Consider the following 19,077-nt stretch of genomic DNA (forward strand, 5'->3'; position numbering starts at 1 on the left):
ATGCACGCACACACAAGCACATACCCTGCACACACTTGCACACTCATACACACATATGCCCACACACACACATATCAGCACACACTGGCACACACGCCTGCACACACACACCCGCCTCCCCTCACCTGCAGCTTCTGCAGCAGCACCACGTCCGCGATCTTCTCCTTGTCCTGCTTGCTCTGCTTGGCCCTCCAGTACTGCTTCTGGGCCGAGTAGCGGTTCATGGGACACACCCTGAAGAGGCAGTCTGGGGGGCACACGGAGGGGGGCCGCTCAGCCCAGAGGCAGGCCGGGCCGGGTCTCCACCCTGGAGGTCCACCCGCATCACCACTGAGACGTGTCCCCTGGGCCGGCCCCCCAAGAAGCCATGCTCTCCCGTGAGCGGTCTCTCGCCCACGCTCCACATTCCTCATGCAATTCTTCCAACTGGACAGAAGCGGGAGAAGCCGTCAGCCTGGCACCTCCCCCAGGAAGTCCTCCTGCATCTTCAGGCTGGCCCAGAGCTCCCCAGCCCCGGGCTGCCTCCCTCAGCCCGTCACATCAGCCCCACTGCCTTGAAGGAGTCCCCTGGTTCCCAGTGGGAATGCGGAGGGGGGCCTCATCAGGGGCGTCTGGGAAATGAGGGCTCGAGCTGGTCTGTCCCGGGACACGTGGGCAGGACGGGCCCCCGAGCCTCTGCCCACAGAGACAACAGGCAGAAACACCAGAGTTTCGCACAGTCTGAGCAAACGGAATATTCCAGAAATGCGCCTGGCGGGAAGCTGCGGGAGCCGTCCCGTGTCACTCAGACTGGGCTTTGCCGGACAGGGCTCGGGGCCTCAGGGATGCGCCAGCTGCGGGGCCTGGCCGCCGCCTGCCTCTGCGGTGCCAGGGGTGTGAGGCTGGGATGCCTGGGCCGGGCGCAGCGGCTGTGAGCTGCACTGCCACACGGCCCCGTCGCCAAGTGCCAGCCTGGGCACCCCGGAGCCCCGGCACACCACAGCCCAGCACGGAGCAGCGAGAACGAAGGAACAGAATCCCGGGACTGGACCAGACCGCTTCCGCCCGCCCCGGGCGCTGCTCAGGGCACGTGTTGCCGCAGGGGTTTGCAGACCTGGTGAGAATGCGGCTGGTGGCACACAAAGCCACGTGTGCAGCCCACGTGGAGGCGCACACAGGCAGCGCTGTGCCCACGGACACTACGTGTCCACACACCCCACACACTGGCTCGCGCGGATAGGGGCCACGTGATGTATGGTTGCTACTGCACGAGGGCTCTGGCCAACACACACTTTGGTGTACCTGGACACGTCTTGTATGTTCTCTGGAGTACATGCACTCCGGTATACGTGGAAATGTCATATAAGTTTGCTGGCGTACATGTGCTCCAGCACACAGACACATCATGTGTATTCTCTGGAATATGGACATGGACATGTCCAAATAAACACATGGATACATCATGCGTTTTCTGGAGTACTGAGCTCTGGTGTACACGGAAATGCCATATATGTTCCAGCACACACAGACATATCTGCATTCTCTGGAGTATATGCATTCCAGAGTATATGAACACATCATATATGTTCTCTATACATATGTGCTCTAGCATATGTGGATGTGTCATATATGATCTCTGACATACATGCACTCTGGTGTATGTCATCTATGTTCTCTACATACGCATGCTTACGTAATATGTGATTGCTTACTTACACATGTTACAGTGTACAGACATGTCATATGTGTTTTCTGGTGTACATGCTCTCCGACACAGATGGACACACCATATGTGTTCTCTGGCATACATGCACTCTGGCATATACGGGCCCCCTTGTTCATGTCCACTCAGGCCCCGGCCTGACAGCAGCTGCTGAGGCCCGTGGCTGCATGGGCTGCACCCGCCCGGCCCAGCTCTGACCCCACCGGGCCTGCCCGCTGTACGGGAACAAGCATGGAGAGAGACGGCGCAAGTCCCACTCCCGCCGCCCCGTCCTGTCTCTGCACTGACACCCGGCAGGGCCGTGCGGGGCTCATGACTGTGCCCCCCCAGCTCCCCACGTCTGCCTGTCAGCTGCGTGCCGACTCCCTGGGGTGCAAGGAGAAGGGGCTGGAATCCGGCCTGAACAGAGGACAGAGAGAGGCCGTGCAGGCTGGGGGGGGGGGGGTCGTGGGCAGACCCGTCACCCGCCTCACACGGGGTTGGACGGGCTGGGGCCTGGCGCCTGAGTCAGCAAACCTGGACCCTGGAGGGGCCAGGAGCGCACAGGCCCGGCCACCAGGGGCCCTGCGCTCACGGCCCACACCCCAGGCCTGACGGCTTAGACAGCAGGAGAGTGCCGGCCCCGGCCGCCCAGCCAGCTCACCCGGAAGGACACTGGGAGCCCTCACGCCAGCCCGGGGCGTGCGGTGCAGCTGAGCACGTGGGGCTGAGAGCCATCGCCAGAACCCGAAAATCGAGAGACCCGCTGGAGTTCTCGATGTGTACTGTTTTCACCTCCTAAAGAACTGGCCGACACAGTGGCAGGCAGTGAAGATGGAGAGGGAAAGGGAAGCCAGTGCGAGAAAACACTCACCGCCTCTCCCCCGGCACGAACAGGACTGAGCCCCGAGAGCAGGGAGCCCTGAGCACCACGGAGGTAGCCCAGAAAGGGAGAAAGGAGACAGAGAAGCCACTGCCTGGACCTTGCTGAATTGTCTTTCACACTCTCCTCCCGAGAGCCTGGCCCACGGGCATCTCAGAACACGCTAGCTGAATGAATGAATGAATGAATGACGGGAGCCTCTAAAACGTGCACAGTGGATCCCCATACCCTGCCCGGGCCTTTCACCAGCCCGTGCCCTTTGCTGAGGCCCAGCACCAAAGCACGGGGCAGAGTGGCGGCAGGGGACCGGGAGAGCCGGCCCAGGCCTGAGCGGGGGTCAGGAGGCCGAGGGGAAGGCCTGGGCAGGGCGGGGCCGTCAGTGAGGCTGCAGGAGAGGGACGATCCGTTTCAGAATAGAGCGCACAGGTGAGGCTGGAAACTAAGTCATGTCATGCTCCAACAGCCACTGCCGCCACGGCACAGACTCACAGGTCCCCCAGGTTCTGGCGGGGCTAGGGCAGGGCTGGGAATGCAGGTTTGAAAGGTTGGAGGAACTGTTTGGATGGGAGATGTGCGCTGAAAGTCGACAAAGGACCAAACGTGAGGGCCTCTCAGTATCTGTACTGCAAACCCTAATGCCCAAAAGTAGAGAGAGGGCGCTGGAGCAATCGCACAGTGGGGAGGGCATTTGCCTTGCATGCAGCCAACCCAGGTTCGATTCCCAGCATCCCGTATGGTCCCCAGAGCACTGCCAGGAGTAATTCCTGAGTGTACAGCCAGGAGTAACCCCTGTGCATCGCCAGGTGTGACCCAAAAAGCAAAAAAAAAAAAAAAAATGTAGAGAGAGTATGGGGGAAATTGTCTGCCAAGAAGGCAGGGGGAGGGTGGGAAAAGGGGGAGATACCGAGGACATTGGTGGTTGGGAATGTGCACTGGTGGAGGGATGGGTGTTCGATCATGGTATGACTGAAACTCAAACATGAAAGCTTTGTAACGTAGCTCATGGTGATTCAGTTAAAAACAAAAGGAGGGGGCGCAGAGGTACTCAGCTACGGTCAGGAGATGGTATCGCTTTAAATGAAAAAAATGACGGGGTCAGAGAGATAGTAAAGCTTGCCTTGTACACAGCCGACCTGGGTTCAATTCCCAGCATCCCCTAAGGCCCCCAAAGCACCGCCAGGAGTGATCCCTAGGTACCAAGTCACAAGTATCCAAGCACCGCCCAGCATGGCCCCAAAACCAACAGCAAAGAACAGAAAAGAAGAGAAGAAAGGGAGAGGGAGGGAGGAAGGGGAGGAGAGGAGGGAAGGGGAGGGAGAGAGGAGGAGGGAGGAGGAGGAAGGGGGAGAAGGGAAGAGGAGGGAAGAGGGAAGGGGAGAGGAGCCGGAGAAAGGGGGAGGTAGGGGAGGGGAAGGGGGGAGCCAAGTCTGGAGTCCCCCACGCCCCACAAAAGAAAAGATGAACTAAACGTGGCAGAGGCCGCTCGTACCTCAGTCCCGTGTGTGCTCTCTTCTCTCTTCTCTGAGGAGCACCGGGCCTCGTCCTGGCACCCCATTAGACCTAAGGCTGGGGTGGGGGTTCTACAGCCATGCAAGCTCAGGGACCCCTCACTGCCTCTCCAGCCCCTTCCACAACCCCCCCCACCCACACAGTCCAAGCCAGTGGGTGACCCCTACATTCTCCAGACTCTCTGTGCCCCCTGGGGGGGTGGGGCAGGGGGCTGGAGGAGGGAGGAGGGGGAGGGGGCAGGAGGAGGGAGGATGGGAGGAGGAGGAGGGGGAGGAGGAGGAGGTGGAGGAGGAGGAGGAGAAGGAGGAGGAGGAGGTGGAAGAGGAGGAAGAGGAGGAGGGGGAGGAGGAGGAGGGAGGAGGGGGAGGAGGAGGAGGAGGAGGAGGAGGAAGAGGAGAAGGAGGAGGAGAAGGAGGAGGAGGAGGAGGAGGAGGAGAAAGAGAAGGAGGAGGAGGAGGAGGAGGAGCAGGAGGAGGTGAAGGAGAAGGAGGAGAAGGAGGAGGAGGGGGAGGAGGAGGAGGAGGAGGAGGAAGAGGAGGAGGAGGAGGAGGGGCAGGGCTGGTTGGCAGAGCAGGACTCGGAGCATCCTGAACCAGAAAACCCCTCGGTGGCAGTCGGAGGCGGCCGGCCTGGACCCAGACAGGAGGGTGAGGGTTGGGGGCCCGGCGGGTGCAGGGCTGTGCCCACCAGCGGGAGCAGGAGGAGGCTGAGGGTGCCCGCTGTGGGATCCTGGGGGCTTTGCCAGCCCAGCCTGGGGGTCTCTGGGGCCAGTAGATGAAGTGGGGTGGGGGTGCCACAGGAGTCCAGAATGACCAGCGGGAGACAGGGAGAGCAGCCGGGAGAGCGCGGGGCCCACCCAGGGGGGCAGGAGGCCCAGCACCACCTTCTCTTCCTTGGGACCCCCCACCAGCGCCACCTTCTCTTCCTTGGGACCCCCACCCCCAGCTGTCTCCTCTCACACTCAAACACTCCAGCTGGTCCCCACCAGCCCGCCTGGGGGTGGGGGGGTTACCAGGAAAACCGGTTCTTGCCCTGGAGCCCCCCGGGGGACCTCGCCCCCCACAGAGAGACCCCAAAGGCTGGGGTCTGGGGCTAGAGAGGGCTAGAGCTGGCAGCCCCACCCAGGGCCCGGGACCCCAGGGCAGCCCAGGCCCGGGCGAGGCTCCGCCTACAAGGAAGAGGAAGAGAAGGAGCCCCAGTGCAGGAGTCAAAGGAACATTTGTTCTGCTAAGTGGCCTTTTTGTTGGCAAAAATTGGCCCCACACAGTCTCCTGGACGCCTGGGGCAATCTCCGGGGCCACGCCCAGCTCCCTGTCACCACCGGCCACACCATGGCTCTGCTGGGGCTCAGGGAGGCACCTGACCCTCAGCGCCTGCCCCACGGCCCTCAGCCCCCACCACCACCTGTCCCTTTATCCTTTTTAGAATTTTTTTTCTCTTTTTGGGTCACACTCGGCGATGCACAGGGGTTACTCCTCGCTCTGCACTCAGGAATTACCCCTGGCAGTGCTCAGGGAACCATATGGGATGCTGGGAATCGAACCCGGGTCGGCCACGTGCAAAGCAAACACCCTACCCGCTGTGCTATGGCTCCAGCCCCTAGAACTTTTTTTTTTTTTGGCTTTTGGGCCACACCTGGCTGTGCTCAGGATTTATTCCTGGTGGGCTGGCAGGGGCCAAAGGGGCTGCCCAGGGTTGAACCAGGCAAAGGGCTGTCCGCTGTAATATCTACTCAGCCCGACTTTCTCTTTCTTTCTTTTTCTTTTCTTTTTTTTTTTTGTTTGGGGCCACACCCAGTTTTGCTCAGGGCTGACTCCTGGTTCCTCACTCTCGGCTGTGCTCAGGGAACCATATGGGATGCCGGGGATCGAACCCAGATCAGATTCGGGCAAGGCAAGTGCTCCCCCCACCCCTGATGTGCTGTTGCTCCACGGCCTTGCCTTCCTCACACCCAGTCCCTCAGGAGAGCGGAAGGGCCCCTCCCGGGGTTTCAAACCTCTCGCTTCCGGGGCTCCCAGGCCCAGAGGCTCAGGCCCCGGTACCCTGCTCGTACCCTGCTCGGCCAGCCCAGGGCCCTGGTCAGGGCCTGGCCACTGCCCTCGGGCGGGGATCCAGCAGGGCCTTGGGCTGAGTCACGTCTCCCGGCCTGGAGCTGCGTTGGGAGGAGGCCCAGGGGGGCCAAGCCCACCCCACAGGGGCCCCCAGCAGGCCGCAGACACAGGATCAGTCAAAAAAAACACTTGAAATAATCTCCCTGGGCGGGAGCCGACATTGGAGCAGGGGAGAAGTGACAAACAATTAAAATACACAATTACAAAATATTTGTCAGGTTCGGGCCAGGCAGGCGAGACAAACAGGGCGGGACCTGCAGGGCTGGGGCGGGCGGGTTTAGGCCAGGGAGAGGCTTGAGAGCCCGGCTCTCGGGTGAGAGAACCTTCCAGGTTCCGTGGCCTGAGCCCCTGCCTGGCACGAGGGAGCCGGGCACCCGCACACAGTCCTGAGCAGGGCTGCAGGAGGGCGCCAGGTGCAGCCCAGAAAGCAGAACAAACCAAAAAAACGTTTTTGTAAAACAGAATGTGAGGAGGCGGGGCCAGAGTGGTTGTGCAGTGGGGAGGGCACCTGCCTTGCACGCGACACACCAGGTTCCATCCCTGGCATCCCACACGGTCCCTGAAGCTCTGCCAGGGGTGATCCTGAGTGCAGAGCCAGGAGTGAGCCCCCCAAAAAATAAATAAATAAAAATAAAAATAAATAAATAAAAATATTTTTATATTTATTTAAATATAAATATAAAATAATAAATAAATATATTTATATATACAAATATATAAAATATAAATATTTATGTATGTATAAAATAATATGGATAAATGAATGAATGAAATAATAAATGAATAAATAAATAAAAATGAAGTGCAAGGGGGTTGGAGCAGTAGCACAGCAGGTAAGGAGTCTGCCGGGACGGCCAACCCCGGTTCCGTCATCAGCTCCACGCACAGTCCCCTGAGCACTGCCGGGAGTGTCCCTGACTCTGCCAGCCGTGGCCTCCGGGCCCAAAGCTAAATAATGTGCACAGCGGGCAAGGCAGTTGCCCTGCACGCGGCTGACACAGGTTTTATCCCTGGCAGCCCACAGGGTCCCCCCAAGCCCGGCCAGGACTGACCCCTGAGTACAGAGCCAGAGGGATCCCCAAGCATCACCACGCGTGTTCCAGGACACAAGAAACAAAGAAAACTCAAGGGCAGAGGTGAGAGAAGGGCTGTGGAGCACAGGACCGGCCGGGGGGCCGCCGGGCTGAGCCGAGAGGAGAGGGGGAGGGGTGGCGAGAGAGACCGCCAGGCCAGGGGGTCCACGGCAGCGGAGAAAGACCCGGTGCGGACACCACCCCCCACCTCCAGGCACGCCCAGGGCACAGCCCCCACGCGGAACAGGGGCGTGGGGGCCTGTCCCGGCCAGGAAGATCCCCCCACGCCGCGGGGGACGAGCAGGGCCCGGGAGAAGGCACGCTCACTCCCCCCCACCCGCCCGAGGGGACAGGCCCAGCCCACCTCCACTGAGAACGAAGCCGTGGGTCGGGGACAGTGGCCCTGCGAGTCCCTGCCTGCTCCCGCCCCGCCCAACACTCCCGGGATCCGCGTGGCTGCCTGTCACCCCCGTCTCCCAGACCATCACCGCAGACGCCTCATCTGTGCTCAGGACAGGCCCGGGCCTGGGGCCCACTGACCACAGGGCACGAGGCCCAGAGGCCCCCAGCAGGGCCAGGCCTGACCGGTCCAGCCCACACAGGGCCATGGGTCAGCACCACCACCCCCCACCCCCCGCAGGTGCAGGGTGCTCGCCCCGGAGCTGACTTTAGCCCCCAGGAAACTCTCTTTCCACCCGGCTCCTCCGAAAACCCCAGACAAAGGAAGCCTTGTGCCGGGAGAGGAGCCGGGAGGACGTCTCCCCTCCCCGCAGGAGAAGGCGTGCCCCTGAGACGTGGGGCGTGGCCCCCGACCACGCAAGGGGAGGCGTGTCTGGGTGGTACAGCAGCTCACAGGAGTGGGGGGCCGCGAGGCAGCACCCCCTGTACGGCAGCCTGCGGGGTGCAAGAGCGGAGGGTCTGTTCGGGATCAGAGCTCAGGAGGGACGATCTTACCTCGGAACTTCTTGGGGGGGTTGTCCAGGTCCCCGGCCGCGGGCTCCACCACACAGCGGTCATCCACCAGCCTGGGGGACAAGGCAGCCCGGTCAGTGGGAAAGCAGAGCAGCGTCCCCCAGCCTCAGTCCCTCCCTCGGATTCGAGGGCACGAGAGAGGACTTCTAAGAAACTTCCCCTCTGCCAGGTGAAAGCAAGGCCTTGGGTGAGGGAGGGCCTGGCTGCGCGGTTGCACACTGGCTTCCCATGGGTGAGGCTCTGGGTGCAATTTCTGGCACACAGAAAAAGAGGGAGGTGGGAAGAGGGGTAGGGGCAGGGCAAGGTCTTGGAAGAGCCAAGGCATCCCGAGATACAATCTGCTGAAAATTCGGGTGTGCAGGTTTTGTGACTGAAATCTCCGGGCTTTCTCAGGGTCGGGATGGGCTACCTTCCCCCACCTCCCTGCACTTCCTGAAGCCTCGGCAGTCACACCCACACCCCAAAGCTGTCACCCAATTGAAAAGCTACCCCAGCCTTACCATCCCGACAAAAATACAGAATGCCCTGAAACAAACACCATGACCTCTTAGCACCTGTACTGGAAACCATAATGCACAAAAGGAAAAGGAGAGGAGCTGGAGCAATAGCACAGCCGGTAGGACGTTTGCCTTGCACGCGGCCAACCCGGGTTCAATTCCCAGCATCTCATATGGTCCCCTGAGCACTGCCAGGGGTAATTCCTGAGTGCAGAGCCAGGAGTAACCCCTGTGTATTGCCAGGTGTGACCCAAAAATAATAAAAAAAAAAAAAAGGAAAAGGAAAAGGAGGGAGGGAGGGAGAGAGAGAGAGAGAGAGAGAGAGAGAGAGAGAGAGAGAGAGAGAGAGAGAGAGAAGGAAAGTGCCTCCCATAGAGGGAGGCTGGGGGTAGGGGCCAGGGGTGGGAGACGGAGGACATTAGTGGTAGTGGTGGGAAATGCTCACTGGTGGAGGGATGGGTGCTGGTTCACTGTATGACTGAAACCCCAAACCCAGTTATGAACAGCTTTGTAATGGTCTATCTCACGGATATCCAATTTAAAAAGCGTTTTAAAAAATGAAATGAAGGCAGAGCGAGTGAGATGGACGGACCGAGGGTCAGACCCAGGAACCTGCCCAAAGTCAGACCCACTCTGGGTGGGCCTATGGGATCGGAGCTTCTTTGGCCCACCCAAGGGCCCCTTAAGGCCGAGGCCAGTCCTGAACAACCTGCCTCCCCCTCCCCCCACTAACACGCCCTCCCTTCATTCCCGCACTTCAAATTCCTCACTGCCACACCAGCTGCCCGGAAAGAGACACCCAGACCCAGCATCTCCGAGGCCCACTCTACTTTCACACTCCACACGCGCTGCGCAGACACGCCACCTCCTTCCCAGGGAGGGGCAAGTCAGCAGTGCCATTTGCCAGCGCAGGAGACGGATCTGAAGGTTAAATCAATTTCCCTCAAGTCCCGGAGCAGATTCCAAAGCCTCCTTGGGCTCCTCCCCTCCTCAGACGGGCTCACAAGGCCTTCTGTGATCTACCCTCCACCCACTTCCTGGCTCATCTCCCCTGGCTCAGTCCTGGTAGGCTGATCCCAAGGCCCACGGAGCTCTCGCCTCTGCAGAGGCGGTCCTGGAAGCCTGCAAGACCCTCCCAGCCCTGCCCACCCCCCAGGCCCCGGGCCCAGCACACCTCCCTCCCTCGCCTTCCTCCATCTGCCTTTCGCCTCTTCTGGGGGACTTGGCCAGTGTCCTCCGTCCCCGAGTCCCTGCAGCGCCTGATCCTGTCCCTCCAGGTCCCCACTGAGAGCACTTGCTGAGTCTACACTGGGAGTCCCTAGGGGACAGGCTCCTGGGTTTCCCCACGGTGCCAACCAGCCGTCTGCATAACACAATTCACAACGATAATAACAGCAACGAGATGCTATTTCTGATGCTGTTGCGTAGTGTTAATCCATGTTCTAAATCCCTTTGGTTGTTCTGATTTGCCTCCCTGGGGACCCCACCAGCCCCATCATGATGGGGTTTCGTGTGGGCCTGCCAGGAGGTCCCACGTGTCCTATGGACATGCCCAGTCCCTGCTGGACTGTCCGTTTCTAGGCCACTGCCCGGTGCCGAGCTGGCACACAGGAAATGCACATTGGGTGAATGAGTGTGTTGTACCGGCTGCCGGGGCCAAAGGCAAGGCCCCCCCCTCGGGGAGTTTAAACTCACTGGGAAGACAGGTCACACGCTCAGAAGATCCTTAATGATATAATCATTAAGGACATATGATACAATATCATCCTTAATGATATAAGGATGGTGCACAGGTGCCAACTGGTGGTACCAGCTGCAGACTGTGCCCCAATTCTGCAAAGGGAGAGGTCAGCTTAGGCAATCAGAGAAGGTGTGAACCGAGGGGAGGAGCCGTGCATGCGGCGCTTTGAATAATTCATAGAACTTCCTGTAAGACGTTAGTGAGTCAGATTAGCTGGCTTTCTCTCGGGAAAGCCCTGGCCGGGACCACGACCAGGAGGGACAGATGTGGGTGGGAGACCAGACACACGGCCAGGGTCACGTGGGAGTCCGGGCAGTTGAGGAACAGCTGGGGTGACACCCCCCGCACCCCGTCTCCAGGGACGGGCCCAGTGAGGACCCCCGCTCCGGGACTCCCTTCGTCACCAAGTGCCACACCCCCATGAGGGCTCCAGTCTGGGCCACACAAGCGGGAAGGAGGCGTGCAGATGTGCGTGCCTGGCATGCTTTTCCTAATCCCCCTGGCATTAATCTGCCCGGTCATTATGTGGCCCGCCATCCCTCCCCGCCCTCTCTGGCCCAGTCCCTGAAACCCTCGTGGCGCCAAGTCAGCCGCTTTGCAGGCTCGGGGTTCTAGGAAGCAGAGCACATGTGGGCAGTGTCTGGGGAGTGGAGTAGGGGTAGGAGGGGTCTGCACCAGCTCCCCAAAATAAGTAACTACGGGGGAGCGCAGACAGCAGGGGGACACAAGAGAGGGGCTCCCAGGAAGGTCTTGGGGGAGCAGGATCAGGGATGGGACTTGAAGGGGTCTCCCCTGGCGCTCACCTTCCATGCCCCAGGGAGGGTCTGTGCCCCTCCCCGAGAGCCCCCAAGGGATGGGAGGTAGGGAGTTTCTATTCCCTTCCCAGTGCCTAGGGCAATCCGCACCTAGCTTGTAGGTACAGCTTAGAGTCCCAAGATGTCCCCAAGTGTCTAAGCCTCAGGATTATCAGGGTGGGAGAGCTATCACAGAAAGCCATTAGCAGATAAGCAGCAAAGCCCTTATCGATGGGCAAGCCCCCGACCTGAGGCTAGATCCAGGCCAAGTGCTGGGTCATCCGACAGGTAAGATCTTTAATGGGTTTGCGTGCCACACCCTGCGTGCTGTAGGGCTACTATGTGCCGTGGCTCCACAATCCGCAGGGGTTGTGGAGCCACGGATTGTGGAGCCACGGATTTGTATGCATGCACACATACAAAGCATGTATGCATGCATGCACGCGGCCCTTTGAGCTAGCTCCCGGGCCCCAGACAGGGAAAGGTTTGATGCGGGAGAGGCCTGCCCTTCCTTTAGGGACACATCCCAGTGGGGCATGGTTAAGCAGCTCAGCTGCGGTGCCCCAGAGCCGGGCCCACATGCGCGGAGACCTCGCCCAGGCTTAGAGGCCACCGAGCGCGTTACCCCCCAGGCCCCGCCCTGGATCCGCCCCGGATCGCGGAGACCCCGCCCACACGCGGTTTCCGCAGGGCGCGCTCGGCCGACAGACACGCCCCCGCCCCACCCCGCTCGCCCCAGCCCACGCGCCGTCTCCACCGCGCGCTCTCGGCCGCCCGGCCCGCCTCCAACGCCCCGGCGCGGAGCGAAACTCGCCGGCAGCGCGCTCCTGCGGCCTCGCCCCGGCCTGCCCCGACTGCGAGGCGCTGCCGGGACGCTGGGTCTCGGCCAGGCGCGGGCCGGCGCCCGCCTCTTCCTGCCCGCGCGGGCTCTGCAGCGCCAGGGAAGCCTTCCCCACTGGATGCAACAAGCATTCCACCACCCAGACAGTCCCCGTCGGGGGACATCTGTGTTTACTCAGCGAGCCGGGTCGCAGGTGCCCGCCCGGCTTCGGCAGGGCGCGTGCACCTGGCGCTGGAACTGGAGCCAAGCTCGCCATGCAAAGCCCCCCTGTCCCCATCTAGGCGTCTCCCCAGGACGGGCCTTCCTCCCACCCCTCTGCTAACGCAGTAAGGTCACTGTCCCACTTTCCTGCCCCTGCATGCATCTGCAAGCCCTGGGACATCCTCAGGATCTGATTAGGTCCCTAACAGCCAAGGGTGGCACCCAGCCAGGGCCACACGAGCGAAAGTGACCCTCCAACGCTAGGGGATCGGTTTCATTAGGCAGTCGCTTTAACATCCTCCTTCCATCCTGCCCACCATCGAGGGTCACCCAGGGTGTAGTCCCAGCCTAGGACACTCACTATATCCCCCTCCCCCCGTCTCTCTGTCTCTGTCTGTCTCTGTCTCTCTCTCTCTTGCTTTTTGGAACACAAAAACACACAATGTTCTGGTGTTACTCTGGCTCTGCTTTCAGGAATTACTCCTGAGGGTGCTTGGATGCTGGGGGTGGAACCTGGGTAAGGCTTCATGTAAGGCAAAAGCCTTCCCCGCTGTGTCTCGCGCCTGCCCCTCTCACTATACTGTGAGCACTCTGAAGAGGAGAGTCAAGTCCTACACCAGTGCATCCCCCAACTCCCCACCTGCTGGGGGCCGTGAGGAGGGGGTGGTCTAACACTGGGGATATGCTCTGCTATGTACCTCCCAACCACTGGGAGGCGCGAGACCAGCCTGAGGCTGCCCCATGCAGGGCCCAACAGGGGATCACCAGCCAAGAGGGCAGCAGGTGGGCGTAAATGCAGCACCCTGGGCACAGGACTTGGAAGAAGCTGACCGCTGTGTTCTGGAAGGCGGCAGAGGCCCAGGCCAGAGCCCAGGTCTCTGAAAGGCCCTGGGAACTGCACCCCAAGTCCTCGGTCTGCGGGAAGGGGAGAGAGAGGGGCTCAGGGACCTGGGTGGCCCCATTCTACCCCATGGACTTTGAGACCCTGGGGAAAGCCAGAGAAAAGGTGTGGGTGGGTTGGCGCGGTCCGGCCAGATTAGATAAGGAAGCGGAAGACTGGGGCCGGCGAGTCTCAGAAGTCAGGGCCTGAACCTTCCAGTCCAGCTGCCCAGAAGCCACAGACGAGGGGACGTGCTGGGGGGACCCGCCTAGCTTGGAAGCTGAGGCGCGGAGGGGGTAAGGGACCGATTCAGGTCACACAAGCTCAGGAGCAGCCAGTCCACACCCCAGGCGCCCTGGCGCCTAGCCGCAGGCCCCGGCCACCACCCCATAGATCTAGGCCAGACCCTGGGAAGGCCACACCCAGCACGCCGACTCCCACGCTGGGGCTGACGGTGGGAGGCCAGGGGTCTTGGCGTCCCCTGGGTCCCCGGCCCCGGAGAGGGAAGAGATTCATTTTCACATCCTTGCGAACACTATTTCATCTCTGGCAAAACTTTCACTGCCGGGGCTGGAGAGATAGCACAGCGGGTAGGGCGTTTGCCTTGCACGCGGCCGACCCGGGTTCAAATCCCAGCATCCCATATGGTCCCCTGAGCACGGCCAGGGGTAATTCCTGAGTGCAGAGCCAGGAGTAACCCCTGTGCATCGCCGGGTGTGACCCAAAAAGCAAAAAAAAAAAAAAAAAAAAAAAAAACTTTCACTGCCAAGGATCCACCTTAACCATCGGAGGGTCAGAGTGTGGGGAATGTTAAGCCCAGCGTGGCAGAAGCCGGAAACCTGGCCCAGGAGTTAAGGCATCCCGCGGACCAGGGTTTGAGACCCGAGCACCATACGATCCAAGCACCACCTGGGGTCACTCCTGAACACATGCCCTGCAGCTCGTAAGATGGCCCGAAAAACAGAAAGGAGAAATGAAACAATTTGATAGAACCCACAGATCTCTAACAAACGGAAACTGGCACTCAGGCTCCACGGGGCAAAGGTCAATGGACATGGCAACTGTGGTCAGTGCGACTATGGCTGGTGTGACCCTGGGCACCGTGACTGATTAGTATGACTGTGATTAGTGTGATCGTGCACAGTGTGACTGGACAGTGTGACTATGGTTAGTGACTGTGGCTAGTGTGAGCATGGTCAGAGTGACTGTGGGCAGTTGTGACTACGGTCAGTGTGGCTGTGGTGTGACGGTGGCTAGTGCGACCGTGGTCAGTGTGACCGTGGTCAGTGTGACTGTGGTTAGTGTGACTATGGTCAGTGTGACTGTGGACAATGTGACTGTGCCTAGTGTGACTATGGTCAGTATGACTATTGTCAGTGTGACTGTGGTTAGTGTGACTGTGGACAATGTGATTATGGTCAGTGTGACTGGTTAGTGACTGTGCCTAGTGTGACTGTGGACGGTGTGACTGTGGTTAGTGTGACTGTGATCAGTGTGACTATGGTCAGTGTGACTGTGGTTAGTGTGACTGTGATTAGTGTGACCGTGGACAATGTGACTGTGGTTAGTGTGACTATGGTCAGTGTGACTGTGGTCAGTGTGACTGTGGACAGTGTGACTGTGGTTAGTGTGACTATGGTCAGTGTGACTGTGGACAATGTGACTGTGCCTAGTGTGACTATGGTCAGTGTGACTATTGTCAGTGTGACTGTGGTTAGTGTGACTGTGGACAATGTGACTATGGTCAGTGTGACTGTGGACAATGTGACTGTGCCTAGTGTGACTATGGTCAGTGTGACTATTGTCAGTGTGACTGTGGTTAGTGTGACTGTGGACAATGTGACTATGGTCAGTGTGACTGTGGACAATGTGACTGTGCCTAGTGTGACTATGGTCAGTGTGACTATTGTCAGTGTGACTGTGGTTAGTGTGACTGTGGACAATGTGACTATGGTCAGTGTGACTGTGGTTAGTGACTGTGCCTAGTGTGACTGTGGACGGTGTGACTGTGGTTAGTGTGACTGTGCCTAGTGTGACTATGGTCAGTTTGACTGTGGACAATGTGACTATTGTCAGTGTGACTGTGGTCAGTGTGACTGTTGACAGTGTGACTGTGGACAATGTGACTATTGTCAGTGTGACTGTGGTCAGTGTGGCTGTGAACAATATGACTATGGTCAGTATGACTGCGGTTAGTGTGACTGTGGACAGTGTGGCTGTGGTTACTGTGACTGAACAGTGTGACTATGGTCAGTGTGACAGGATGTGTGGCTGTGGTCAGTCTGACTGGACTGTGTGGCTGTGGACAGTGTGACTGTGGACAGTGTGACAGGATGATGCGTGGCTGTGGTCAGTGTGACTGGACTGTGTGGCTCTGGACATTGTGACTGGCCAGTGTGGCTGGACCTTGTGGCTGTGGACAGTGTGACTGTGGACAGTGTGACTGTGGTCAGTGTGCCTGTGGACAGTGTGACTGTGGACAATGTGACTGTGGTCAGTGTGACTGTGGACAGTGTGACTGTGGACAATGTGGCTGTGGTCAGTGTGACTGTGGTCAGTGTGACTGTGGACAATGTGGCTGTGGTCAGTGTGACTGTGGTCAGTGTGACTGTGGACAATGTGGCTGTGGTCAGTGTGACTGTGGACAGTGTGACTGTGGACAGTGTGACAGGATGTGTGACTGTGGACAGTGTGACAGGATGTGTGACTGTGGACAGTGTGACAGGATGTGTGGCTGTGGACAGTGTGACCGGATGTGTGGCTCTGGACAGTGTGACTGGCCAGTGTGGCTGGACCCTGTGGCTGTGGATGCTGTCTGCGGGCCGCCAGGGGTGCCGTGGTGTGCCCACACAGTGACTGCTGTGGCTTCAGGGACCGTACCCTGTTCCTCGGAGATGTAAAATAAAGGACTTCAAACACACAATTTACCATGAAGCACTTCAGCCCAAGAGACACAGTGGACAAGGGTTGTGTCCGGGTGATGGCCAAGTGGGTGCTCTGACTGCACCCCCACGGGCTGCTCCTGCTGTGTGCCTCGGGCTGGGGCAGGGGACAGAGTGACAGCAGCACCCCAGGAATACCCTGTCAAGTCTCAGCACCGCCGCCACCACCACCATCCAGCTCCTTTGGGGGGTCTGTGCTCAGTGCTCAGTGCTCAGGGATCACTCCCAGGGACCGTATGGGGTTCCCGGGATGAAACCCAGGTCCCCACTGTCTACCGCCCTGGAGCCTGGGAAACACGTTTTTCAAACAATGGGTGGCGGGAATCAACCCAGGACCTCCACACGCAGCCGGTGCTTGACTGCAGAGCCGTCCCCACCGGGAAACCCTCGCAGTCCCCTAAGCCCCCTCCCTGGCCTCTGCCGCCCATCGCAGTCCCCACCACCAGCTTCCATGCTGGCTGTGGTGTGACAGGACAGGGATTTGCCAAGCAAATGAGTCGGCCACACCTGCCGCAGTCCCAGGCCGAGATTGCTGTTTGCTGTCACCAACCTGGCCACCTGCTGTCCCTCCTCCACAGACACCTGGGACCCGTGTTCCCTGTGCCCGGCCCCAGAGATCCCTCTGCGGGGCGGATCCCAGCCCCACCCTCGGGGCCCCAATTCTGCCCTCCCAGCCCTGGGGTAGAGGCCCTCCCTGCGCCCAGGGCCAGAGGCCCCTCCGTGGGACCCGCACTGCAGGGACCGGGGCAGGGAGGGCGCCCTGGCATCACCAGCCTGGCACCCAGCCCGGCAGTGCTCACAGCCAGAGACCCGTGACGGGCGGAGCTGTGCTCCCCTCCCCCTCCCGGGAAACCTCCCTTGGGCCGAGTGGCCCCACCCTGAACCAGGCACCCCTCCCCCCCAGCCCCACTGGGCTGAGCTGGGGCCAGGGATGTGGGGGGCAGGGCGGCAGGTGATCGAGGACCACAGGGGACCCCACGTGGAAATGCCTCCCTCTCCACCCGCTGCCACTCCCAGTCTCGAAGGAGGAGGCTCACTCCCGACACCCCACTGTAATGGGCCAACGACCCCCTCCATCCCAGGGGACACGGGTCCTCATTCCCACTGCCCCCACCATGAGAGAAACGGGCAGAGCCCGTGGGGAGGACACGGCTGGGACGGCTGGCGCCTTGTGGGAGAACGCTATGCAGGAAGGGGGCACTCGCCTGCCGCCACACAGGGGCCCCAGCACCCAGACACCCCCCAGCACTGCTGGGTAGGGCCTGAAACCGCCCCCACCTCATTCCCTCCAAAAAAAAGGACACGCCTTCCCGTTGGAGAGGCTCTGGGCGTGTGTGGACGGAGCACTGCTCTGCGAGTGAGAGCGGCCCACCGCAACCCAGGGGAGGGGGCCCGTCTCGGCCACTCCGAGCCCCGCTGCCCAGGGCCTCGCGCCTGCTGAGCAGCGGCGTGAGGGCAGGGGGCACTGCCCGATACAGCCCCCCGGGAAGGGACAGGCCACACGTGCTATGGCAAGTGTTTGTCGATGTTTATTTGTGACCGAAGAGGCCCAGAGAGAGAGTGAGGGAGAGTCCTGCAGTGTTACGATAAGAGTTGGAGTTTTTCCCGTTTTCTCCAAGGAAAACGCTTCATTTTTTTAACCCGGAAAAACCCAAAAGTTTTTCTCTTTCCAAGTCCTAAGCGGCACGCACTGGGCTGGGGGGGGGCCTAGACGCTGCCTTGCGGGACGGGGGAGGCACCGAGCGACCCCTCCCTGCGTGAAACCACAGGGGAGGGATGCCAGGGCACGTCTGAGGCGGGGCGGGGACTCAGCAGCTGACCCCCACACAGCCCTCGGCTCAGAGGGTCCCAGCGCCCCACCGGGCCCACCGGAACCGGCTCGAGCTCGGCCTCGGTTGCCGGATCACTCCCCGGTCCCTGGCACGGGGGCCCGGGAGGGCCGGGACGGCCCAGGAGATCTGCTCCAGCCTGGGGGCACCCAGCCGCCCTCGAGAGTGACTGGGAGCACTGGGAGCACGGTCAAGTGACCTAAGGTCCTGGACATGAGCTGCCTTCAGCCCCCCAGCCCCCCAGGAAAATACTGAGCCACTCAGTGTTGGGGGGTTGCTGGGAAGGGGGGATTTCCTCAGGATTCCCCCGCACCCACACGTACCCCAGCACAGATGCAGACCAAGCAGGGGAGAGGCCTCAGACGGACGGGCTCCACCCATGCAGGGACCCCCCCTCCCCTGCAGAGAGCCGGTGGCCAGGCAGGAGGGCTAAGGACCCCATCCAGGAACTGGGGTTCCATTTCCGGGTCCTGGCCTGACGGTAGTGGACAGGGAGCCCACTCCCCTGCCAGCCATGGGTGGGTGGGTGGGTGGGCGGGAGCAATCCCCCAAGGCCCGACTGCGCCTGCGCCTCTGTGAGGCTCTGGGGGTCCCCCCCACACCGCTGGCTGGAGCCCCCTGCCCCACCCCCACCCGGGAAATGCTCCTGCCTCGGGGTGAGGGGTGAGGAGTGAAGGGCCAGGGGCGAGGCGGTGGCCCCGGCCAGCTCCCCCGCCGAGAACAGGCGTGGGCCTGCTTTCCCGGCCCAGCGAGGCCCCGACCTGCTCCCGGATCCACTCCCCCGACCCCTCCCGTGCTCCCCACCCTGAGTTAATGTACAATCGTCCCCAGAAGCTCTAATTAGCCAGGCGGCTCTCATTGGCCTCAGCCCCCTCAGCCCCCGCAGTGGCCGGCTGGAGGCTGAAGGCTGCCCAGACTCCCTCCCTGCTGACCCTCCCGCCACCTCTCAGGGGAGCCAGCTCCCCCCCCAACCAAGGCTATTCCTGTCCTCCCCAAATTCACTGCATTGCAGGTCCCGTGTTAGAGCACAGCGGGAGGGCATTTGCCTTGCACACCGCCAACCCAGGTTCAACCCCCAGCATCCCATAGGGTCCCCTGAGCACCGCCAGGAGTATTTCTTGAG

The 19,077-nt window shown here is 60.6% G+C and overlaps 1 protein-coding gene across 2 annotated transcripts in view; it reads right to left on the bottom strand.

Moving 5' to 3' along the window:
- The window catches only part of ITPR3 (inositol 1,4,5-trisphosphate receptor type 3), a 61,712-nt gene that overhangs the window by 37,773 nt on the left and 4,862 nt on the right, over window positions 1-19,077 (bottom strand). For both annotated transcript variants that reach the window (XM_055126355.1, XM_055126354.1), the window contains exons 2-3: window positions 8,212-8,282; window positions 126-247 (exon numbers count right to left, since the gene is read on the bottom strand). In XM_055126355.1, the coding sequence (XP_054982330.1) occupies window positions 126-224 (99 nt within the window). In that variant the 5' untranslated portion in view covers window positions 225-247; window positions 8,212-8,282. The remainder of the gene's footprint in view (window positions 1-125; window positions 248-8,211; window positions 8,283-19,077) is intronic.

The sequence above is a fragment of the Sorex araneus genome, chromosome 2, assembly GCF_027595985.1.
Source record: "Sorex araneus isolate mSorAra2 chromosome 2, mSorAra2.pri, whole genome shotgun sequence".
NCBI lineage: Eukaryota > Metazoa > Chordata > Mammalia > Eulipotyphla > Soricidae > Sorex > Sorex araneus.